General features: G+C 39.0%; 1 protein-coding gene across 5 annotated transcripts in view; it reads right to left on the bottom strand.

The window, feature by feature from the left end:
* The window catches only part of TMEM108 (transmembrane protein 108), a 277,929-nt gene that overhangs the window by 13,966 nt on the left and 242,031 nt on the right, over positions 1-21,932 (bottom strand). For all 5 annotated transcript variants that reach the window (XM_060248884.1, XM_060248887.1, XM_060248885.1 and 2 more), the window contains one exon: positions 65-219. In XM_060248884.1, the coding sequence (XP_060104867.1) occupies positions 65-219 (155 nt within the window). The remainder of the gene's footprint in view (positions 1-64; positions 220-21,932) is intronic.

Raw genomic sequence — 21,932 nt, 5'->3', positions numbered from 1 at the left:
TCTGAAATTCACATTTAAACTAACCAGACAATTTTTTTTTTTACCAGCAGGTTTTTCATATTACCTCTGACGTTTCAAGGGACTGGATCTCTCTTGGCAACTCTACTGCATGCCTGTTGAAGTAGTCCATGGTGATAGCATTGTTCCAGTAGCTCAGGTTAGTTTCTGGGTTAGATGTCTTCTTCTTCCTCCGCATGCAACAGACAGTTAGCAGGACAGCTGTTAATGCAAACATATTGATAATTTAGTTAAGGAGCAATGAGAAATTAACCCATGACTTGGGTATTGGCATTAGTCATCCATTTGCTGTTTGCTTTGTAAGTACCTTGATGAGGTATACCTTGTTTAGTCTGGGCCTGTAGCTACAGGGGGACCTGTGAGGGCCCTGCAACTGACTTCCTGGCAAGGCCCCTGATTCAGGGCCCCTGACCCAAAGCCTTCCCTTCTTGATGCCTCTGCCTGGGAGGTGGGCGGGCAGATTGCCAGAGGTTGGTCCTCCCTGTTCAGAGACATGGGGTGGGGTGGGGGGAAGATGGCCCTTTGGAAAGTAAGGAAGCCCCATCTGTGCCTTGCTGCTGCCAAGGACAGCTAAGGTCAAACAGACAGAATATCAGTGCATAGCTCCCTGGCAAGAATTAAATTAGTTAAAGTGTCCCCTGAGAAATTTAAATGTTCCCCCAACATTTGAAATCCTGGCTATGAGCCTGGTTCAATCCAGCCCACCTTTTGTGGTGCATGGTAACTATAAGCATAGTGTCAAGAGTTCATGTCAACACTTTATGTATCTTTCACTGCCATGTCTCATTGGTAGTGGCCAAATGAGTATGCAAGGACACTGGAACCTCTTCCTTAAACACTACATATTCCATTTTCTGAGCCACAATGCATCAGAAAGCTTTCTGATATACAAAGTTTTTTTCCTCGGGGAATGTGGCAGAATGGAATTCCAGAACCTCATAGTGGAAATGAAGTTGTCCAAAAATGTTTAAAAGTTCATGAGGGGCACCCGTGTGCTTCTCCTTCCCTCTTGAGAGTTCTGGCACCTCTTTTTCCAGAAAAAAAAGACCTGCTGATATACCATCAAAGAACATAAGAAGAGTCCTGTTGTGTCATCTAATCTAGCATCCTGTTTTGTACAAGGGCCAAACTGTTGTCCTCTTGGGCCAACAGACAAGGCCTTCCCTTCTAGCAGGGGCATTCAGAGGTATGTGGATTTCTCAGGACTGGATCTACATGTTTTTTGAGGGGGGGCAAAATTAAAAAATGGCGCTCCCTTATGGGCCATTCTGTCTTATGGTACCATAGAACACAATGGACTCCATACCCAATTTGGCGCCCCCCCTGTTGGTGCCCGGGGCAAGCATTCCCCCCCCCCCCGATCCGGCCCTGGGAGTTCTCTTTAGTCATTATGCTACTGTCCAATTATCATCCATGAATCTGTATAATTTACTTTTAAAGTCAGCCACCAACTTTGTTTAAGTTGGTAGCTGGCTTTAAAAGAAAATTATACCTGGTCTCATAAGGGTAACTTCGTGGTTATATGGGTTAATTGGAGGGATGTCAAGGACATCTTTTCCCCATGTCTAGAAAAGCAGATTGGGGTAAGGGTGTGGCATTTTTGTTCCCCTGCTCAAACTCAGCTGCAGCTCCTTTTCATCCTTTAAAAACTAAAACCCGTCAGGAAAACACATCCCCGCAATATCTAGTCTGGCCTAAATACAACTCTGATTGTTACAAGTATCAGACACTGCAAATTCCACTGAAAGGTCTTAACCACCAACTGTTCTTTGAATAATACAATCTTTGAAAGGTTAAGCTTGGACTGCTATTATCAACATAATCAGCTTTCATGGCACATTGCCTTCTTAACACAAAATAACAGAGACAGACTTCTGATATAATCATATCTGTTTTGATTTGGATCAAAGGATGCCTTACCTTCTTCTTATCCCCCTGAAAAAGCTTCAGAATCTGGGCAATTTCATCAAAGTGAGTTATAATCACTTTGTTAGGCATATTCTTTTGAATGGTGGAACAATGAAAATTGCACGGGTAGGAATTTCTTCAGTGAAAAGCAAAAAAAGCTCCCTAGCCTACTTTCTTAATTACAAACTTGTGGGAATGATATATCTGGTCACCTGTATGCACAGTTTGTCATGAACTCTAAATGGACCTTATTGATGGGGACATTTCTTTCCCTACTGTTGGTGAGGAATGTTTCTTTAAAAGGCTTGAGGAATGTTTCTTTAAAAGGCTTATTCTCAGCCGCCCTGAGCCTGCCTCGGCGGGGAGGGCGGGATATAAATAAAAATTATTATTATTATTTACATGCAACAATTTTTCTTTTTCTGTTGTTGACATTTGCACTGGAAATGAAGTTTGCTTGGATGAACTATTTCTTTGAGCTGCAGGTTTATCAAGGCTCTATTTTCTCATAAAAGACATGGACACACAGGAGACTCTGGGTTAGTATGCATGAAATAAGTGGAATTGGTCCAATCACCTTTTTGGCTGGTAAAAAAAGGAAGAAGTTATATCGCTGACCACCAAAGTTATGCTGAGAACAATGGGACCTGCATGCATAAAAGGCCAACCGGAATGGAGGCTGTAGTATGGAGGGGAACTGGATGAGTTTAAAAAACTGGGTGGATCTAATCCATTATCCACTGCTTGTATCAAGTCTGAAGAATGAATACTTACTTCTTGTTTGTTCCTTATTGCCTACCTTTATTGTTTTTGATGCCGTTTGTCCTTGATTCTTAAAACATGCACAAGATTATATCCCATACAATGAAGAAATTCCAACTGTGTAGCACTATAATAAAATGTTTATATCACCTTCATGTACTGCAGGGGTGGCCAACGGTAGCTCTCCAGATGTTTTTTGCCTACAACTCCCATCAGCCCCAGCCAGCATGGCCAATGGCTGGGGCTGATGGGAGTTGTAGGCAAAAAACAACTGGAGAGCTACCGTTGGCCACCCCTGATGCACTGTAGTTCTGTGTCATTATTCACATCATAATCACTACAGGGAACAATAACATGATAATCAATGCGGAGAGTATTTGTTGAGCTTATACATCCAAAAGGCTAAATTCCAGTGCCTTGCATGTGGAAAAAGTTCCAACTGCACCAAAATAAAGTCAGCAATAGTTCAAAAAGTCTGTTGCTTCTATACCAGCAACAGAAGTGTTTGAACTATTGTTGACTTTATTTTTGACTAGTGCTTTGTAATACTAATTCCAGTTAATGATGTTCTGGGTCTGAAGAAGATTGGAAACAGACAGATCTGGGAGCAGCATAACCCATCATTGTCAAATTTGGGGAGAGACTTCACTGCAGCTTTTGGTACAATTGGAACTTTTTCTATAAGCAGGGCATTGGAATTTAGCCCTTTGGATGTACAAGCTTAACAAATACTCTCTGCGTTGATTACCATTTTATTGTTCCCTGTAGTGATTATGATGTGAATAATGACACAGAAATATAATACATGAAGGTGATATAAACATTTCATTATAGTGCTACACAGCTGGAATTTCTTAATTGTATTGGCTCTTTACAACTGTGGATTCTTTCATTTCTATACGAGATTGTATCCAAGGCAGCACTCCAAATGACAATGCCTTCACTGGATTGGGAAGTAACTGCATTTTCTCAGCAACAATACAATGCAGTTGTAATGTTGGGATAATTCAACAGCCTCTAAACCAGCATTCTTCTATTCATGGGTGAGCTGCAGAGAGTAAGCATTTGAGCAAGGGAGATCATATCAGTGGCTCCTCCTCTTGTCATTTGACTCTGATGTGATGCAGACCCATGCTCAGTGGGTCTCAAATCTGGAAAGGCTGAAGGCCTCTGCTCTAAAGAAATGTATAGTTCAAGGAAATCAGCAAATAAGCAACGATTGGGCATAGTTGCACTATATACTGGAATGGTCAGAAGACAGCTCTCAATGTCTCTCTTTTAGTGAGGTTCACAGCAAACAAGGTAAGTCTGTTCTTGCTACAATAAACTAGTTCAATATCACATCTACAGCTTGACGATCAGTTGCAAGGACAGATATATTAGACCCTGCCCAAGGCAGATGTATTTTGATCTCCAAAAATGTGGAAAATGCTTCATATTTGAAAAAAAAATCTAGTCTGAGAACAGTGTTCATGGACTGAAAAGTATACTTTTATCTAAAATCTGAGAAGTGGCAGGCCAGCAAAAGAGAAAAAATACTACTAGATCAGAGATGCTTGAAATATTTTGATGAATACCCCAAGTGCAATCATCACAGATTAAAACTGACAATTCCCATCTTGGCATGTAAATCATGACCATGTCCGTGAGTAGAATCAGAGCGCTGCAACATAATAAGAGAATGCTGCTATGGTGAAACAGTTAATCAGATGGAGTCAACTAGCTTCTGCTTTATCCAACGTGAAAAGATGTGATTGCACTATAAATCTCTCTGTTGAATTAACAAAGAGATTGTTATTACCCCTGTCAATTCCAAATTGCAGTCTATTATGAAGGCTACCTGAAATCCTCACCCAGAGTCACCCCCTCCACCTTGCTTCCATTCATCCAGAGCCATTCATTTAATTCATACTGCACAAATCTACTTAGGTCCTAATCAAACCATCAGCTCCGTAGCAAAGAAGTCCCAGGGTGATCGTTAGAACTGCTCTGTGCATAAATGCCTGCAAGAATAGAAGAGTTCTCTCTTTCAGGGCTTGTGTCTGTAATTACAAATCAACAATTGCTGGATTTGTGGGCTGCAGTTCCCAGGAAATTTTTACCACATTCACTCTGCTCACTTGTAGAAGATTCCCTCAGTAAAGATTTTGTTATTTCCATAGTCATCCATCTCAAGATTGAACAGATGAGTTAAAATCTTTACAAAATATGACTTCCGGGGGAGGAAAATGCCGAGCTGAGCTTCTATCATAACGGGAGCAGGCTGGAACTTCTGTTCGGGGTAGTGGAAAGCAAATTAATGCCTACTGCCTACTTTTCTCAGTTAGAGAAAAGTCCAAGACATGCACGGAAAACTTTGAGGAGATTTACCTTGGCTTAAAGGGAGCCCCGGAGGGGACTTCTTTGAGGCTTTGAGGGGTCCCAGGGGAAGTTGCATAGTCATCGTCTGCAGAAGTAACCAGAGTCATTTATTTGACATAAGCTCGTCAGGATCCTAACCTTCTTGGACATTGCTAAACATCTAAAGCTTTGAAAGACCAGTGGAAACTTGGATAATTGGAAGAAAAGGTACAGAAGATTATTTTTTCATTCCGGAGCTATTTATAGCTTAAAGGGACAAAATTAAAAGGTGGGAAAAGAAAGTATAGAAAGCTTGGAAGAAGAGGGAAGGAAGAGGCGAAATTTGGATTTTATAAATATAAAGGACAGTGTTAAAACTGCTAAAAAGTGAGAAGGAATTTATTGTTTTGTCTACTTGCGGTTTGGAAGTAAAAGCAACATCGTCACACTGGAACAGATCTGCAGCACATCTGAGCAAGACAGGAAGTACGTCAAGTATCGTGAGATCTCCTTGTGAATTGGTGGCAACAAAAACAGGAAGCAGTAGAAAGAAAACCTACTCTAGGAATATATACCATTGAGAAACATCGGCGGCCATTGCTGGGAGGCTAAATTAAAAACATTGTTTTTAAAAGAATTTGGGACATTAAAAATTGTTGGAATCAACTGAAAAGAGGGTAAGAAGATAAGTACTATTGGTCATATTATTTGTGGGCTCCTTGGAATTTTTTAAAAGGAAAAAGAAATTGTAAGAAATAATAAAAAGTCGCGGCCGCCATTTTGGAAAATTTAAAGACTTTAAAAATAAATATCTGGATTTTGGGGGCTCAGAGGATGGTGAAATTGGGCTTGCCATAAAGGGCAAGTCCTAATCTATTGAACCTGATAGTCAAATTAAAAATTGGTGAGGTCAAAAATTTCGTTATTTTTGGACGGGTTTAAAAGTTTTAAAAATTCATATCTTGGCCGAGGAAGCTCCGAGGAAGATGAAATAAAGCTTATTATAAAAAGTAAGCCCAAATCTCTTGAATCTGATAGCTAAATACAAGATTTGTGAGATTAAAATTTTTGGGTTGTTTTTTTTAAATGTCTGAAGCCAAGCAGCCCCGAACAAGGGCTCTTTCAATGGAAAAAATGCAGGAACAATTGGATGCAATGGAAGCCAGAATGATGAGAGGGGTCAGGAAGATGATAGATGAATCGAAAGAAGAAATTATTGCAGATATTAAAAAAGACATGGAAGATCTCAGAAAGGAAACTCGGGAAACAGTTAAGAAAGTGCAGGAAGTAGAAGGAAAAATGAAAGTATATGATTCCACCTTGTTGAAAATTCAAGAAAAAGTGACAATTCATGACTGCAAATTGATGGAAACTCAGATACGTCTGAGAGGAGTACCTGAAGTGGAGGATGGTGATCTGAAAGGATATATAATAAAAATAATTGCAGAATTCCTAGAAGAAGATCCTGATGAGACCAAAAATATGTATGACTATATATACAGAGTGAATTCACTTTTTGCCAAGAAAAATAATTTACCAAGAGATGTTGTTATTAAATATACGACAAAGAAAATGGTGGGAAGGATCGTGAACAAAAATTTTGAAAAGGCATTGATAGTGGGAGGCCGTAATGTGAGAATCATGAAGGAGCTGCCAAGGCAAGTGATAAATGATAGGAGTACATACAAAAAGTTGACAGAAAAATTGAGAGACAATGGCACGAGGTTTAGATGGAAAATACCTGAAGGTTTGAGCTTTGAACTCCAGGGGGAAAGAGTCACAATTACAAATGCTCAGGAGTTGCGTAGATTTTTTGAAGAAAAAAAAGAATTTGCACCATGATGGATTACAAATTATTGTCTTGGAATGTTAATGGACTAAATTCACCACAAAAAAGGGCAACATTTCATTGGATTAAGAAACAAATTTGTAATATAATTTGTTTGCAAGAAGTACACATTAAACAAAAGGATTATAAATTTTTATGGAACAAACAATTGGGAGCAGAGTTTTTTTCACTAGCTGAACAGAAGAAAAGGGGAGTGGTTTTATATATTAAACCAGAATTGGCGTTGACTTCCGGTATCCGGCGAGGGACTTCCGGTATCCGGCGAGGCGAGGCGGCGGCGTCTCAAACCGCTCGTGCGGGGACCTGCCGAATTTCTGTCTTTCGGGGGGCCGTTTAGGTCCGTACCTGCTCCGTGGAGGAGCAAAGGTACTGGGAAGGGGCGAGGGGCGAGGGGCAGGGGGGAGCCATTTGGCCCCCTCGTTAGAGTTTCCCTCCTACCTTATACTCCCGAAGGCAGAAGACGTCCCAGGACGGCTCAGCTTCAGCCACCGGCACTGAGGTGGTGCATGGAAGGAGGGCAAGAACTGGATTTCTTTGTTTAATTCTTTATGAGCGACTTTGGGCGATTATCGAGGCTTCGGTTTTGTCTCCGCAACAGTCGGTCAGTTGGGGCTCTTCCCCCCCCCCCTTTTTTTTTCTTCGCTTTTGATTTTCCGTATATGGGATTGACGTGGAGGAACTGACAGCAGATTGTGGAGTGGTGTGAGCAGAGGAGGAGCGAACGACGAGGCCGCCCACAGCGGGTAGAGAGAACCCCCGTTTGGTGTTTGCTGGAGGACCCCACCTCTGGGGGTTGAAGGTGATACCCCTTTTAGAGAGAGGCGGGGCTGTTTGGAGACGTTGGTGGAGCTTATTGACTGACGGTGGCCGAGAAGATCAGATGTGTCTCTGGCTTTAAGAACTGGTGGTTGCTGCCGCCGCGGAAGGAGATACTCTAATGACTTTAATGTCTTTAATGACTTTGGCTTCGTTTTAATCGGTTAGAGGCCAACGGTCGGAAAGCTACAATCAAGTCAGTCTCCCAGACAGGACTGTAAGGAAGAGTGTAAAGGAGTGTAAAGGAGTGTGAGCCTTATCTGAAGACTGGCTTTAGTGGAGCTTTTTTTTTTTGCGTGTGGACTTGCTTTGAGCCCTACTTAAATAGTCTGCTAAACTGTTGGGTCAGCCTTATGGGCTATATTGTAGAATATTTAGTTTATATGTTTTAAATTGCCTAAGAGTGTTAGGGGTGAATCCTGTAATTTTAGGTTGCCAGAAGGGTCTATTCTTTTTACAATTTGGTGTAAATTCTTAACTGGCTAAGTCTGGGGTCTTGTACCCATTTCTTTTTTCTATGATGTCCCAACAAGGTAAAACAAAATTTTCGCCGGGCCAGCCAAGAGCAGTGGGTGCCTCAATTCCACAGGACTCTATTAAGGAGTTGCAGCAGGACTTTAAAGAGGCTCTGAATCAAATGCAGGTATCTTTATCAAAGCAGATACAAGGGCTAGTAGACAAATTGGAAGGACTAGACAACAAGTTTAATGATACTAAAAGGGACTTATCCGAAGTGGTGAAAATAACAAAATCAATAGAATACAAATTAAAACTGACAGATACTAAAGTAGGAGAACTAGAGCAAAAACAGGCTGAGTTTAATAATAAATTGGTGCAGATTGAAATGGGGAAGGCTGAAAATACTCTCAGATTTCTTAATATACCGGAGGATAGGAACGAATGCTTGTTGAAACTGATGGCGGATGCTCTAACAGATATTTTAGGAATGGAGAGTGAGGAAATAGAGAAAGAGGTAGACTCGATTTATAGGGTAAATACCTTGTATGCCAAAAAGAATGACCTTCCCCGGGAGGTACACGTGAAGTTTATTCGAAGGATCACGAAGGAAAGGGTATGGAGGGAAGCCAAGGAAGCACATATAATGATAAAGGGTACTAGAATTAAAATCATGAAGGAGATACCCTGGTCAATAAGATCTAGAAGAAGAGCTTATGCAAAACTAGCGGAGAAGTTGCAAGATAAGGGTATTATGTATAGGTGGCTAATACCAGAAGGAATGTCCTTTACCTATGCAAACACAAGATATAAAATTGATACCATTTTTAAGCTAGACGATTTTATTGCGAACCAGACAAGAAATTGGCAGAGGAGGGGGAAATTTAAAACGGGGAAAGGTTTGGATGATACAGAGCTACAGGTTGACCCCTCACGTCAACCAGAATCTATTTATCCTCATGAACAGGAGGAAGGAGAAGTAAGTCAGGAAGAAGAAGTCACACAAAGAGAAACGAGATCACAGAGGAAGAAAAAAGCTCAGTTGAGTGATTGTTAGAGAATATATATTCAGATATGATAAATAAATTGAGGGTTATATCACTGAATATCAATGGTTTAAATTCCCCGCAGAAAAGAAAGAGAGTTTTCCTTCAACTTAAAAAATTGAATGTGGATGTTATCTGTTTACAAGAGACACATATTAAAAAGAAGGATGAGCACTTGCTTGTTAATAAAGGTCTTGGGAAAGCTATAATCACATCAGAGGAGGGGAAAAAGAAAAGAGGATTAGTAACCTATATTAGGGGTGATATCCAAGCGAATTTAATTTTTGAGGCTAAAGATGCACGTTTTCAGGCTATAGAAATTGGGTTTGATCATCAAAAATTTCTGTTGGTTAACATATATGCCCCAAATAGTTCACAGGGAGCTTTTTATAAGAGGTTATGTTCTAAGGTCTTAAAGAGCAAATATGAAAATTTTTGTATTATTGGTGATTTCAACGCAGTTACTACCCCGGAGTTGGATAGGAGCCCAACATCTGATAATAAAAAGAAGAAGAAGAGGTCAGGTAGCAATATATTACCCGAGACTTTCTGTAGATTGGTAGAGGATCTCGCTTTAGTAGATATCTGGCGCACCTTAAACCCAACTAGAAGAGACTATACTTTCTTTTCTAATCGACATAATTCCTGGTCAAGGATAGACATGATGTGGTTATCACTAGGCCTGGTCAAGTTGGTGTATGAGGCTGATATTTTACCTTCGACAATAGCGGATCATGCTCCTATCTTGCTAGGGTTGGGGTATAGCAGAAAGAAATCAGGTTGGAGAATGTATCCTGGCTTGATGAAAAATAAGAGGTTTGTTGATTATGTAAAAGAAGAGATGACCTTTTTCTTCCAATCGAACCTACAGGATGAGAGTTCATATTCATTAGTATGGGAAACAAGCAAGGCCTATTTCAGAGGGTTGGCCATTAATTTTATGGCAAACAAAAGAAGAGAGGATGCTAAAGCCATGACAGAATTGACGGATTTAATCAGACATAAAGAAGAGTTGTTAAAGTTAAACCCTTTACAAAAGGATATAAAGGGTGAAATTAGAATTTTACAACATAAACTCCATTTGTTAATGTTAGAGGAAATGGAAAGGAAAATTTTATACTCTAAACAGCATTACTTTGAAAAAGCTAATAAAGCTGGGAAATGGCTAGTGTATAAAGTGAGGAAAGAAAGGGAAAAAAAGACAATAAAGGCACTGAAAGATAAAGAGGGAAGTCTTAAAACACGAACTGAAGATCTAAAAGTAATAGTTAAAAAATTCTACACGGAATTATATAGAAAGGGGGAGATCTCTGAGGAAAAACAAGAGGAATATTTAGTAAACAACCTTCAGTTGAAACTAACAGAAGATAAGATAAAAATATTGAATGAACCGATTACGATGTACGAAATAAAACAGTTTGGTCTAATTTAAAGAAAAATAAGGCGGCGGGTCCAGACGGCATACCCCCCGAGTACTACATCACACTTAAAGATACCCTTATAGATTATTTTAAAAGCTTAATAGAGGAGGTTTGGTCTCTTGCAAAGCTTCCTGAATCATGGGCAGGTAGTAACGTTATGCTGATTCCGAAAACGGGTGGGCAACTGGACGATATTAGGTATTATCGTCCAATTTCCCTACTAAATGTGGACTACAAATTATACGCATCAATCTTGGCTAATAGACTGAAAAAGATCTTATTAAATGTAATACATCCAGACCAAACAGGCTTTCTACCTAACAGATATATGCGGACTAATATTCGGATACTTGCAAACGCGATGGAATATTTTGATTTAAGTCGGGATAAACAAGCAGCCTTTTTATTTATTTACGCTGAAAAAGCGTTTGATAATTTAAATTGGAATTTTCTGTTTAGAGTTATGAAGAAAATGGATTTTGGGAAGGATTTTGTTAGTAATATTGAAGCAATCTACGATAAACAGCTAGCTAAGATAATTATTAACGGAGAATTGACCGAAGAAATAAGGCTCGAGAAAGGGACAAGACAGGGCTGCCCGCTCTCTCCATTATTATTTATCTTATCGCTGGAAGTTTTAAATAACGTGATTAGAGGAAACTCGAAAATAAGGGGTCTCAGGACAAAGGGAGAAGAGTACAAAATTCTGGCCTATGCAGATGATTTGGTCTTAATTTTACAAGACCCGACTGAATCAGTGGACGAGGTATTAAAGGTATTAGATGAATACGGGGAAGTAGCAGGTCTGAAGGTGAACAAATTAAAATCAAAAATTCTGACAAAAAACATGACCTCACAAGAATCGCGAGAAATAGAAAGAAGGTTGGATTTTAAATTGGAAAAAAAAAATATTTAGGTATTACATTCTCTAATAGATGTAGTACAATTTATGATAATAACTATATCCCGCTTTTAAAGGAAACACATCAACAGATGAAAAAATGGAACAATTTAGGATTATCCTTTATGGGGAGGGCCGCCCTCATAAAAATGTCTGTTCTTCCAAAGATCCTATTTTTATTACAAATGGTCAATTTCGCTGCTAGAAAGCCATTCTTTGTCAAGATTAATCAACAAATAAGATCATATATCTGGCAGGGGAAAAAACCCAGGATCAGGTGGAAGCTCTTAACTGACGTAAAACAAAATGGAGGCTTGGCACTCCCTGATCTTGAACTCTACCATTTAGCCTGTACAACTCTTTGGTTAAGAGACTGGATATTGTTGGAAGATAAACGTATCTTAGCCATAGAAGGCTTTGATTTAAAAACCGGATGGCACGCCAACCTTTGGTATTCAGGGGAATCCCGTAGATTTTTTAAAAACCATCTGATCAGGAAATCCCTCTACGAAGGATGGATTAAGATTAAAAATAAAATTTATGGTGATAAAACCCCCAGATGGATTTCACCCGAGGAGGCCTCGGTTCACCCTCATTTGTGGAGCCCAGCAAGGTTGATCAGATACTCAGATCTACTTGATGACAAGGATAACTTGAGAAAGAAAGAGGAGCTTGAGGTGTTAGGCTTGAATTTGGATTGGTGGGTAATGGTACAAATTATTACAAAATATAATAGGGATAAGGTCTCAGGTTTCTCTAAGCATAATTTTGATTTTGATAAAATCCTGGTATCAGGTCCACGTAAAATGATCAAGAGAGTATATAACTATGTTTTACAAAGGAAATTGGAGGATGAGGTGGTTAAATCGGTAATGATTAAATGGGCAAAGAACCTAGAGAAAAGCTTCACGTTAGAAGAGTGGACTCTTCTATGGAAAAATAACTATAGTATAATTAAACCAGCTAGACTTAGAGAAAATTTCTTCAAACTTTTCCATCGGTGGTATATGACACCAGTCCAACTGAATAAAATAAATCGCCCCTACTCTCCGAAATGTTGGAAGTGTGGTCAATGTATAGGCTCGTTTTTCCATTTATGGTGGCATTGTGAAGTAACTAAAAAATACTGGATTATGATACATAGATTCCTAACACGAATCTTAAAAGTGAATATTCAACTGAAGCCAGAGATATTTTTGCTTTCTTACGTACGAAATGAAATTCCGCGGGAAGACGAGTACATTTCTGTCTACATCCTGACAGCGGCCAGGATCCTTTTTGCTAAACTTTGGAGACAGAAGGTTGTCCCACTCCGAGAGGACGTAATTTGTGAGATATTAAATATTGCTGAAATGGATGTTTTGTCAAATCTGATAAGAGGAATGTCAAAAGGTGAGGCTATAAAGAAATGGGAAAAACTGTATATTTGGTTGGAAAAAGGTTGACTGGTATGAATTTTAGGTAATGTTTATTGATAGAAAGCTAACTAAGCTACTTGGTCAAAGACAACAATGGTGGTATACCATAATCTACCTCTAATAGGTTGTTTTTTCTCTTTTGTGATTAATTTCCGTATTTAATTTCGGTATTCTGTATTTTTTTTTGTTGATCAAATAAAAGTAAAATTGCAAAAAAAAAAAAACAAAACAAAACAAAACCAGAATTGGCGCCAAAATTAGTATTTAAAGATAAGGATGGAAGATTAGTAGCAGCGGAGATAATATTAAATGGGAAAAAACGTTATTGGGACTGTATGCGCCTAATGGTGCAAAGGATGCCTTTTTTAAAGACATTACACAACAATTTGATGAGTTGACTTATGATCAAGTATTGCTAATGGGAGACTTTAATGGAACAGTTAAGAACTCATTGGATAGATCTGGAGGGGGAAAAATGATGGGAAAGAAGGGAAATTGCCAAAGTCTTTCTTTGAATTGGCTAAACAAGAAAATCTAAAAGATATAAGGAAGAAATTAAATCCAGAAGTACGGGATTACACTTTTTTTTCAGCAAGACATAAAACTTTTTCTAGAATTGACATGCTGTGGGGAACTAAAGACTTAAGTCTTATAACAAGGAAGATAGAGATTTTACCTAAAATTGGGGCCGACCATAACCCAATAATGTGGATTACAAAACTGTCCAAGAAATTGAGAAGATGGAGATTGAATGAAGATTTGCTACAGAATAAAGAAACAGTGACATTCCTAGAAAAGGAAATTAAAGCTTTTTTCCAAGTGAATGATAAAGAAGATATTGATTTTCAGACGGTCTGGGATGCTTATAAAGCAGTAATGAGAGGGGTGTTGATTACTTTGAATAATAAAGACAAAAGAAAAAAAGAAAAACAATTGTTGGACATTCAAAATGAAATAAAGAAAAAAGAAGGGGAGCTGAGAAAAAGACCAGGGAAAAAGAAAATTCTAAGGGAAATTTCAATATTACAAACTCAATTGAGACATTTGTTAAATAAAGAAGTGGAATGGAATTTGAAAAGACTTCAGCAGAAATCATTTGAAGGGGCAAATAAAATGGGAAAGTATTTGGCTTGGCAATTGAAGAAATAGAGAGAAAATAAAATTATTAATAGAATTGTGATAGATGGAAGAGAAGTGGTTACTCAAGAGGGAATAAAAAGAGAATTTTTTAAGTACTATGCCAAACTGTTTAAAGGTCTTAAAGTAAAGAAAGAGAAGATGGATGAATATTTACAAAAGTTAAAAATAGAGCCCCTAACTGAAAATATGCGAAAAGTTTTGAACGATCCAATTGAAAAGATAGAAATTGAAGTAGCAATCAACGAAATGAAAAATGGGAAAGCTCCTGGGCCAGATGGATATACAGCTAAATATTTTAAAACTTTTAAAGACGAATTAATACCAAAATTGCAGAAGTTGATGAATATAATAAGAATAAAAGGGAATGTACCAAATACATGGAAAGAAGCTGTTATTTCCTTGATACCTAAAGAAGATAGAGAAGCCACGAATGTAAAAAATTACAGACCAATTTCATTATTAAATAATGACTATAAAATATTTACAAGAATCTTGGCAGAACGACTTAAACAACATTTGATAAACTTTATAAAAGAAGATCAAGCAGGATTTCTTCCCAAAAGACAAATAAGAGACAATATTAGGACTGTTGTAAATATTGTAGAATATTATGAAAGACATCCAGAAAAAGAAGTAGCATTATTCTTTGCAGATGCAGAGAAAGCATTTGACAATTTAAGCTGGGACTTTATGTTTGCGGTAATGGATAAGATGGAGCTGGGAGAAAGTTTTATAAGAATGATAAAAGCAATATACTCTGAACAAAGGGCAAGGCTGTGTGTTAATGCAGACCTCACAGAAGAAATGAAAATTAGCAAAGGTACTAGACAAGGTTGTCCGCTTTCACCATTGTTGTTTATAATGACTCTTGAAATTTTATTGATGCAGATTCAAGAAGAAAAAGATATAGAGGGCTTACAAATAAAAGGATGTACTTAGAAATATAGAGCATTTGCTGATTATATAATGTTTATAAATGAAAACCCCATACAAGTTACACCTTTGTTGTTAACGAAAATACAAGAGTATGGGGAGTTGGCGGGACTTTCTATAAATAGAGAAAAATCTAAAATTCTGTGTAAGAATATGCAGATGAATAGACAACAAGAATTACAAAGACTAACGGGCTGTGAAGTCACCTCCAAGGTAAAGTACCTAGGGGTGGAGATAACAATGAAAAACATTGATCTGTTTAAAAATAATTATGAGAAATTATGGCATAAAATGGAACAAGCTTAATTTGTCATTGCTGGGCAGAATAGCTGGAATAAAAATGAATATTCTACCAAGGATAATGTATTTGTTTCAAACTATTCCTATTGTGAAAGATGCCAAACAATTTGATAAATGGCGTAGGAAAATTTCAGAATTTGTGTGGGCTGGGAAGAAGCCAAGGATTAAAATGAAAATTCTGTCAGATGCAAAAGAGAGGCGGATTCCAACTACCAGATCTAAAATTGTATCATGAAGCAGTTTGTTTAGTATGGATGAAAGAATGGATAACATTGTTAAACAAAAAACTTTTAGTGTTGGAAGGTCACGGAAATAAATTTGGCTGGCACGCATATTTGTATTATAAAAAAAAGAGGATGGATGGTCTTTTCTCTCACCATTATATAAGAAGCAACCTATTAAATACATGGATAAAATATAAGAAATATGGTGATGAGAGAAGACCTTTATGGATAGTGCCAGCTGAAGTGATAAAGATAACGGCTAAAACAGGTGAAGAAAAGTGGCTGGCATATAATCAATTATTAAAAATACAAAGTGGGAAAATAGAACTGAAAACTGCTGAAGAATTGAGTCATAAATATGATTGGTTTCAAATGCAACAAATAAAAAGCTTGGTGGAGAATGATATCAAAACTGAAGGAATAAGGAAAGAACAAACAGAAATGGAAAAAGTTCTGCTTGGAGACAATGAGAAATTAATTTCAAAAGTATACAAATTACTTTTACAATGGTCTACAGAAGATGAAGTAGTGAAATCTCAAATGATAAAATGGGCAATTAATGTAAATAAAGAAATAAAAGATGGAATCTTGGGAATATTTGTGGAAGAACTCTATGAAACTCGCAACATGCCAAAGTATTAGGGAAAACTGTTTTAAGATGATGTATAGATGGTATATGACTCCTAAAAAATTAGCAAAGATGAATAACAAGATGCCAGACAGGTGTTGGAAATGTAAAAAGCATGAAGGTTCTTTCTACCATATGTGGTGGACTTATGAAAGAGCTAAAATGTTTTGGCAGATGATTCAGCAAGAGATGTCTAATATCTTGGGATATGAGTTTAACAAAGTTGCAGAGACTTTTCTGTTGGGATTACAAATGGAAAAATTTCCAAAAGAAGATAGAACTTTAATCTGGTACTTGCTCTCAGCTGCTAGGACATTGTATGCGCAGTTGTGGAAGCAAGAAAAAAATACCAGAGAAATGGGATTGGATTATAAAAGTCATTTCATGGAGTGAAATGGACAAATTAACAAGAATATTAAGAGACTATGATTTAGAAGTTTTTAAGATGGAGTGGAAGAAGTTCAGAAGATACGTAGAAAAAGAGTGGAAAATAAGAGGACATTGGACAATCTTGGATAATGATTAAGTTTTTTTAAAACAAGAATATAACTTTTGGTTTTTTAATAGTCAAGGGTACCTTTAATATTTGTTTTTCTTTAAGTAAATAACACTGGTGGGGGGTCAAATAACGGGGGGAGGGGTGGGGGGGAAAGTAAGATATGGTGTAGGTAAATCTTTCCTTTTTAAAGTTGTAAGATATAGATATAGATTTGCTACCATATGTTACCAAAAAAATTGTTTTAAACAAAAAAATCTTTACAAAATATATTTTACTTATTATCAGGTTATGTCAGCTGGCGCTTGACCCTTCAGTCATTAAAGATGGTAGAGACTGAGGCATATGCAGCTGTGCAACTGTCAGAGGCACCTATAGGACAGTGCCTGTGACTTCAAAGATGATAAACAACAAATTCTAGTTCTTTTCACTAGATGGCATTTTGGACCGAATTACAAGAGACATTCCATGATTGAAACTCCAGATGAATAATACAGCCCCTAAAAGCAGCTATTGGGAAAGGGCACTTGGATTGGGGCCACTGGGGAAAGCTTTACTGCTCCCTCTTACTGTTTTTCCTGACTGAAAATTCCCTACATACACACACTCCAAGATTCAGTAGGAGAAAATGAGAGGCAAAGCAGAGATACCTGTTCTTTTCCCCTGCGAAAGCATAAAGCAGCCCAGAGGAACTCCACTTGGAAATGTCATGGGGGAAAGAGTTAAACAACCCCCCCCCCCGCAAAAAAAAAATCTCTCATCTCTCTTTCCAGAAGTAACAATGGAATTCTCATCACAGGAAGTTTGGTCCTCAATTCTAGAATTACGAGAAAGGGGGGGGGGAAATCTCTCCATTTTCCCCACATCAAATGGTAAAGACTCATTCGTCCATTTCTATGATATTGAGAAAGTTAATTCTCTATTCCTTTCTTGAGTGGAACTAAAGGAAGGTTGTTTATTTTACAGTGGGAGAAAATCAGTTTCTCTGAGGGTTAACAGGGATTAAAGTCTATTTGTCTTCTTTCTGTTCTCATACCCAAAGAATCTCTGTGCTGGGTTGACACTGACATCTGAAAGTAATTTTACCTAGACAGAAGTGGCCTGGATACTTATTAACTGAGCTTCTGTTAAAGTGAACAGAAGTTCTCTAGTTAAACCTCTGTTCAAGCCTTATGAAAATATTAGGCTTGCTGTTTTTAAAATTATAGGTGTGTTGCTAGCAAAATATTACATTTCCCCCTGGTGGATTGGAAAGGCAGATTCACTGTATAAACCACAGAAATTGCTATTTTTATCTCCAGTGGAATGGCAGCAAATGGTAAAATTAATTAATTAAGGAGTGTGATTTTCTCCTGGGAGGTGGGCAAGGAGCAAAGCCTCCACTTTGTGTTTTAAGCCCACCCACTTTTTTTCTTTCTCTGGGCAGAGAACAGGAATACCTCAGCAGGGGTTGTTTTGTAGAAAAATAGGTGGTGGAGCTCATCCAGGGATTGTTATGCAGCTGCACCTGCTATTCAATGGATAAGGTAGGTAGGTGGGGAGGAGGAGGGGAAACAATACTCTTGCAATACTTAATTTAACAGTTTCTGATAACTGAAGGAAGCAAGAGAGAGGGAGAAGGAAGCAGAATTGCTCGTGGGCCTGATAGGAGCCCCTGGGCCACATGTTTGACAGCCCTGTGTTAACTGATCTGGCTAGAGACAAAGGAATGGTCAAAGCTTCCTTCTTCTCCCTTGTCAGGCAGGAAACAGAGAGTTGGGAGTGTCAGATTCTAGAGAGGCTTGAGGAAGGAACTTTTTGGAGACACAGGAAAACCTGACTGATATCATGTGGGTGGAGTACCAGAGATTATAAAATTTCCTTGCAAGAGGAAGGTGTTCTTTTTTTCTTGGGTGCCACCATTTTGACCATCTACTTGCCAGGAGGACTGAAGGGAGCTTCAAGGCAATGAAAACTCTGTAGGGAACATCTGAGCTAAAGAACCTGCTCTATATTTTAATAGTTGATAGGGCATGTATAGAGAAAGGGACAGAGGATTTGCTTTTTTACCAATTTCTTTTTTATTCCTTGTTCAATCTGGTGCTGTGCTAAATCTAGGCTTGTAAACATTTTTGTTTTAATAAATACTTCATAACTTTTGATGCTGGGAGCAGTTCTCTGTATCACATAGGCCTCCAACGTCTTCAACACGCAAGGAGGCAGGCAGCTGGCAAGTGGCTATTCCTCCAAGGGCATCCAACCAAGGCAGAAATCTGTCCCTGCAATGACCAAGCAGTGGGAAGCAGAAGACACTGGGCCAAGGTCTTTGAACTTGAAAGGGAAGGTGGGAATCCCAATCCTCCCGGTGGGAGATCATTACAATGATCCTGTGGTGGTGGCGAGCTAACCTGAGAGTGAAAGAAAAGCCCCTTTAGGGAGTTGGGAACCTCTTGGAGGGTAGTGAAGTATAAGGCCTACAGGCCCGTTCTTCCACAACATTTATGACTACAAACAGGCAATTCTCAGTGCTGAGTTACAGTATAAAATATTTAAAAGTTTCGTTGTTGTATTCATTTATATACTGATGTTCTCTCACAGAATGGCTGACTGGCCCAGGTCCCTAGCAAGCTTACATGGCTGTGTGAGTATTTGAAACTGGTTTTCTCAGAACCAGCACTGTAGCCATTACTCAGCACTACAGAGAACAATGCAACTTAAACATATTACTATTAGAACTAGAGCTAACAGCAACTGAAATCCGATCTAATCATTTGAAGGACAGAGTGAACAGAAAAAATGTCAAAGTCCTTCTAAAAACGTTTTATGGATTTGTTAATTGTAATTACTTTATCTTCTTATATGTTGCAAACCACCCTGAACAGTCTCCAAAGAGGTGACATGCATTTTTTTGAGAAAGCGAGAGAGAGCCAAATGAAAGTCTTCATCCTCCAGTGCCAGTGGTTAAGGTAAAATGGTCTGTATGGCAACACTGCAAAAGAGCAGCAGCTGTTTACCCAAACTTCCTCCACTGCTATGGATCATGCTGGCTGGTATGGTAGAGTTCTATGTCAGCTGTTTCCAGAGGGATGCACTCATTTGGTGTGGAGAAGATGATGAGGATAAGCAGCTGCTTCCAGGCCCTCCTGCGATGGTGCTGAAGTCTGAGCCAGCTTGGCCTCCATTGCAGTTTTCAAGTATACCTAAAAGCAGGGCTTTTTTTGTAGAAAAAGCCCAGCTGGGACTCATTTGCATATTAGACCACACTCCATGACATCACCATTGTTTTGCACAGGGCTTTTTGTAGAAAAAGCCCAAGAGGAACTCATTTTCATATTAGGCCATACTTCCTGACATCAAGCCAGCCAGAACTGCATTTCTGTGTGTTCCTGCTCAAAAAAAGCCCTGCCTAAAACTGTTCATTACCCTCAAGAACAAAAAAGAAACTCTGCTGCCCTGAATGCTGAACCCACAAACACTCTGAACAGCCAGCACTGACAGGCACACTGAGGGGGTCAAACATGGCTGGCATTAGGGACAAGGAGAGGAGGAGGCATGAACTTGGGTAGCCTGCAACCAGTGCATCCAAATGAAACAGAGGAAGAAGCCACAGGCCATGATGAGTCAAGATCTATGCAAAGAGACTACATGAAGCTGGTCTTGATCAAGATGACGACGACTGCAGATTTATACCCCACCCTTCTCTCTGAATCAGGGACAGAGCGGTTTACAATCTCCTATATCTTCTCCCCCCACAACAGACACCCTGTGAGGTGGGTGGGGCTGAGAGGGCTCTCTCAGGAGCTGCCCTTTGAAAGGCAACTCCTACGAGAGCTATGCCTAGCCCAAGGCCATTCCAGCAGCTGTAAGTGGAGGAGTGGGGAATCAAACCCAGTTCTCCCAGATAAGAGTCCGCACACTTAACCACTACACCAAACTGGCTAGAGTCAGTTCTAAGAAAAGGACATTCTGGATTCTGTTCATAAATGAAGCTCAGTAAGTAGGAAGAGAGGGGGAGAAGTCTGAAACTCAAAACACAATCTACCTACAGCTTGCTCATATTGAGTTAATAAAAGCAGGAAGAGTTCTCCAAGTACTGAGGACATGAAATATGAACTGGAACTGGATCCAAAGGAACATGTCATGCATCCTTTGGGTTCTGCTGAGTTTTCCACACTGTGAGCCAAACTCTCTCTCTCTCTCACGCACACATTTTGTGACATCAGCAGAAGTGGATGAATTAATTCACAGTCATGATGAATCATAGTCACTGCTACCCTCCCTCCATCTGACACACTTGAATTGCAGAAATGGGCTTGATTTTTCTTTTACTTGAATAAAAGGATTTGAATATGGTAACTGAAGCATGTGCTCTGCCACTGAGCAACAGTGCCCCCTCCCCAAATATATAAAGCAGCCTTATGTCAGGTGACACCAGTGGTCCTGTAGTTAGCATTGTCTGCTCTAACTGGAAGCAACTCTCCAGGGTCTCAGGCACAAAAAAGTCTTTCTTAGTTCTGCTTCCTTTAACTGGAGATGCCAGGAACGGAACCCAAGACTTTCTGCATTGCTAGGCTATGATCTCAAAACATCAGAGAAATCTTTTAATACTGATTTTGCAACCCAAATGCGAGTCCAGAGTTCAACCATGCACCGAGTGAACCATGCACCAAGTGAAAGCCACCATAAAACCAACCAGAATTATGATATGACATTCTTTTTTTAGTGGTTAACAACTAAACACCACATCACACTGAACTTCCTTTTGAAGAACACTACCAAGTAAACCACTGGCTCTCTTGTTACTGCACAATGCCCTGGTTAAAAGAAAAAATCACACATTTTGGAATAATGTTCTTATTTTCAGCATCACCAAACAAATTGGGTCAAACTGCCAACAGTGACCAAAACTAGGCTCTCTCTCATGATGTGGCTGGGATGTTGGAGAACCTTCAGAGCCTCTGAAAACAGACTGCTGTGGCCAGGGGAATGCAGAGTCCTTCCCCATTCTAATTTGCACAGGCTGTATTCCTTCCTCTGCCAATAAATCTCACACAGGCAGACATACAGACTTCCCCTTCTCAGTTTTCCCCACACTTGATTCCTATCTTTTCATAAAGACCACAGTTTTTTGTAACAGAAGATTGCCCTGTATTTTATATTTCCCTTCATGTAGAAATAGGACCACTGTGTTACTGTGATTAGGGAAAGACTGCTATTAGTCTCACTGTGAGCTTTAAAAAAAGATATTAGGACCAGAATCTAGACAGACAGCCCCAGACTATGTCTGACTCTACAGC

The sequence above is a fragment of the Heteronotia binoei genome, chromosome 10 (assembly GCF_032191835.1).
Source record: "Heteronotia binoei isolate CCM8104 ecotype False Entrance Well chromosome 10, APGP_CSIRO_Hbin_v1, whole genome shotgun sequence".
NCBI classification, from domain to species: domain Eukaryota; kingdom Metazoa; phylum Chordata; class Lepidosauria; order Squamata; family Gekkonidae; genus Heteronotia; species Heteronotia binoei.
Note: the sequence above shows the minus strand (reverse complement) of the source record. Positions and strands in the feature narration are given on the sequence as shown.